A 2779-nucleotide genomic window follows, 5' to 3' on the forward strand; every position below is an offset into this window, starting at 1 on the left:
TTGCAATCCTTTATAGATTGTTTCACTGGATATCACCAGATTCTGATGCATGAAGAAGACGTAGAGAAGACCACATTCACCACACCATGGGGAGTTTATTACTACAAGGTCATGCCATTTGGTCTTAAGAATGCCAGTGCTATTACATGAGGGCAATGGAACCCTTTTTCCTGACATGATTCACAAGGAGATTAAAGTATATATGGACGACATCATCATCAAGTCACGGAAGAGTGTGGATCATTTGAATGACTTGAGGTAGTTCGTTGAGCGGTTACAAAAGTACAATTTAAAGTTGAATCCCACAAAGTGTGAATTTAAAGTTCCCGCAGGAAAACTTTTGAGTTTCATTATCAGCGGGAAAGGGATAAAGTTGTATCCCTCAAAGATCAAGGCTATTCAAGACTTAACTCCTCCCAAAAGCAAATAGGACGTAATGAGCTTCCTCGAGAGATTGAATTACATCACCCGAATTCATAGCCCAGCCAACAGTGATTTGCAAACCCATTTTCAAGTTGTTAAAGAAAGATGCCGCTACAAAGTGGACAGAACAATGCCAAAAAGCTTTCGATAAAATCAAGAAGTATTTGTCTAGTCCACGAGTGTTGGTCCCTCCCGAACCTGGGAAACTATTGTTGCTATATTTGTCTGTCTTAAATAATGCATTTGGATGTGTGTTAGGGAAACGCGACGAAACTTGGAAGAAGGAGCAAATGATTTACTACCTGAGCAAGGAGTTCACGCCATACGAAGCCAGATACACCTTGTTGGAGTGGACATGTTATGCTTTAACTTGGATCACTCAGAAATTAAGACATTACTTGTCAGTGTATACCACACATATGATATTCAGACTCAACCCGCTCAAGTACATCTTCCAGAATTCGATGCCTACGGGAAAGCTAGCCAAATGGCAGATCCTTCTCAATGAGTTCGAGATTGTGTACGTGATGCATAAAGCTATCAAAGGACAAACATTGGTCAATCATATCCCAAAAAACCTGGTGGACAAATATTACGAGTCACTTAGCACATATTTCCTAGATGAAGAAGTGTTGTTCGCTGGGGAGGACATTTCAGAGTCGTACCTAGGGTGTAGGATGTTTTTCGATAGAGCTACAAATTTTAAGGGAGTAGGAATCAGGCCAGTCCTAATCTCCAAATCGAGAAAATATTATCCGATTTCAGCAAAGATAAGGTTCCCCAGTACAAACAACATGTCAGAGTATGAGGTATGCATCCTTGGGATTAGGATGGCGGTGGACATAAACATCAAGGAACTTTTGGTCATAGGAGATTCTGATTTACTGATCCACCAAGTCCAAGAAGAATGAACCACCAAGAATATCAAGATCCTTTTGTACTTGCATTGTGTAAAGGAATTGTGTAAGAAGTTCACCAAGATCGAGTTCAAACATGTTCCTATAATCCAAAATGCATTTGCCGATGCTGTTTCAACATTGTCATCTATGATTCAACACCCGGACAAGAATTACATTGACCCCATCTAGACAGAGATCCGGGACCAGCATGCATACTATTTCCACGTAGATGAAGAGCCAGATGGCAAGCCTTGGTACTATGACATCAATAGGTTCCTCTAGGCAAGAGAATATCCAAAGAGCGCCACTAACGGTCAGAAGAGAGCATTGAGGAGACTAGCAAATCATTTTTCCCTTAACGGGAAAGTCCTGTATAGGAGGACCCCCAAACTTCAACCTGTTAATGTGTGTAGATGTTGCTGAAGCAATAAGATTATTGGAAGAAATACATGCAGGGACATGCGGGCCTCACATGAACGGTTTCACTTTAGCCAGGAAAATTCTAAGAGCCGGATACCTTTGGATGACCATGGAAAGGGATAGCATTCTCTATGTGCAGAAATGTCACTAGTGTCAGATTCACGGGGATTTCATCCTAGTTATGCCAAATAAATTAACCATAATGGGTTCTTCTTGGATGTTCGCCGCTTGGGGCATGTATGTAACTGGACTTATAGAATCGTCTACATGAAATGGGCATCGTTTCATCTTGGTGGCCATTGATTACTTCATTAAATGGGTTGAAGCTTCCACATACAAGGGTAGTACAAAGAAGGTGGTGTTAGATTTTGTTCGTAATAGCATAGTCTGCCGGTTTGGGATTCCAAATCATATCTGACAATGCAGCCAATCTCAACAGCGATCACATGAGGAAAATTTGCGAGAAGTTCAAAATCGTCCATCGTAATTCCACAACATACAAGCCACAAATGAATGGAGCAGTTGAAGCAGCCAACAAAAACATTAAGAGTATCTTGCGAAAGAAAATGGACAATCACATGCAACGGCACGAGAAACTATCGTTTGCCCTACTTGGTTACCGTACCACCATGAGGACATCTATAGAAGAAATGCCATACATGCTGGTATATGGTATATAAGCTGTGATACACGTAGAGGTCGAGATATCATCTTTAAGAATTATCCAGGAAGCCAAGTTGGACGACACAGAGTGGATACGTGTCAGACAAGAACAACTCATGCTCATCGATGAAAAGAGAATGGATGCAATTTGTCATGGTCAGCTGTATCAAAACAGGATGGACAATGCATTCAACAGGAAAGTGAAGCGTTGACAGTTCACACCGGGGCAACTGGTTTTGAAGAGGATACTTCCCTATCAAGAAGAGGCAAAGGGGAAGTTCCTGGCAAATTGGCAGGGTCCTTATGTGGTACATCGAGTGTTGTCAAGAGGAGCATTAATCTTAGCAGAAATAGACAGAAAAGTAAGCACAAAG

At 41.4% G+C, this 2779-nt stretch overlaps 1 protein-coding gene across 1 annotated transcript; it reads left to right on the forward strand.

Moving 5' to 3' along the window:
* The first annotated feature begins 528 nt into the window (after nt 1–528).
* On the forward strand, nt 529–1334 carry LOC142163947 (uncharacterized). The gene is made up of 2 exons (XM_075221102.1): nt 529–583; nt 682–1334. The coding sequence occupies exons 1-2, from the start codon at nt 529–531 to the stop codon at nt 1332–1334; spliced, it is 708 nt and encodes a 235-aa protein (XP_075077203.1).
* The last annotated feature ends 1445 nt before the right edge of the window (nt 1335–2779 follow it).

This window comes from Nicotiana tabacum, chromosome 9, assembly GCF_000715075.1.
Source record: "Nicotiana tabacum cultivar K326 chromosome 9, ASM71507v2, whole genome shotgun sequence".
NCBI classification, from domain to species: Eukaryota; Viridiplantae; Streptophyta; class Magnoliopsida; order Solanales; family Solanaceae; genus Nicotiana; species Nicotiana tabacum.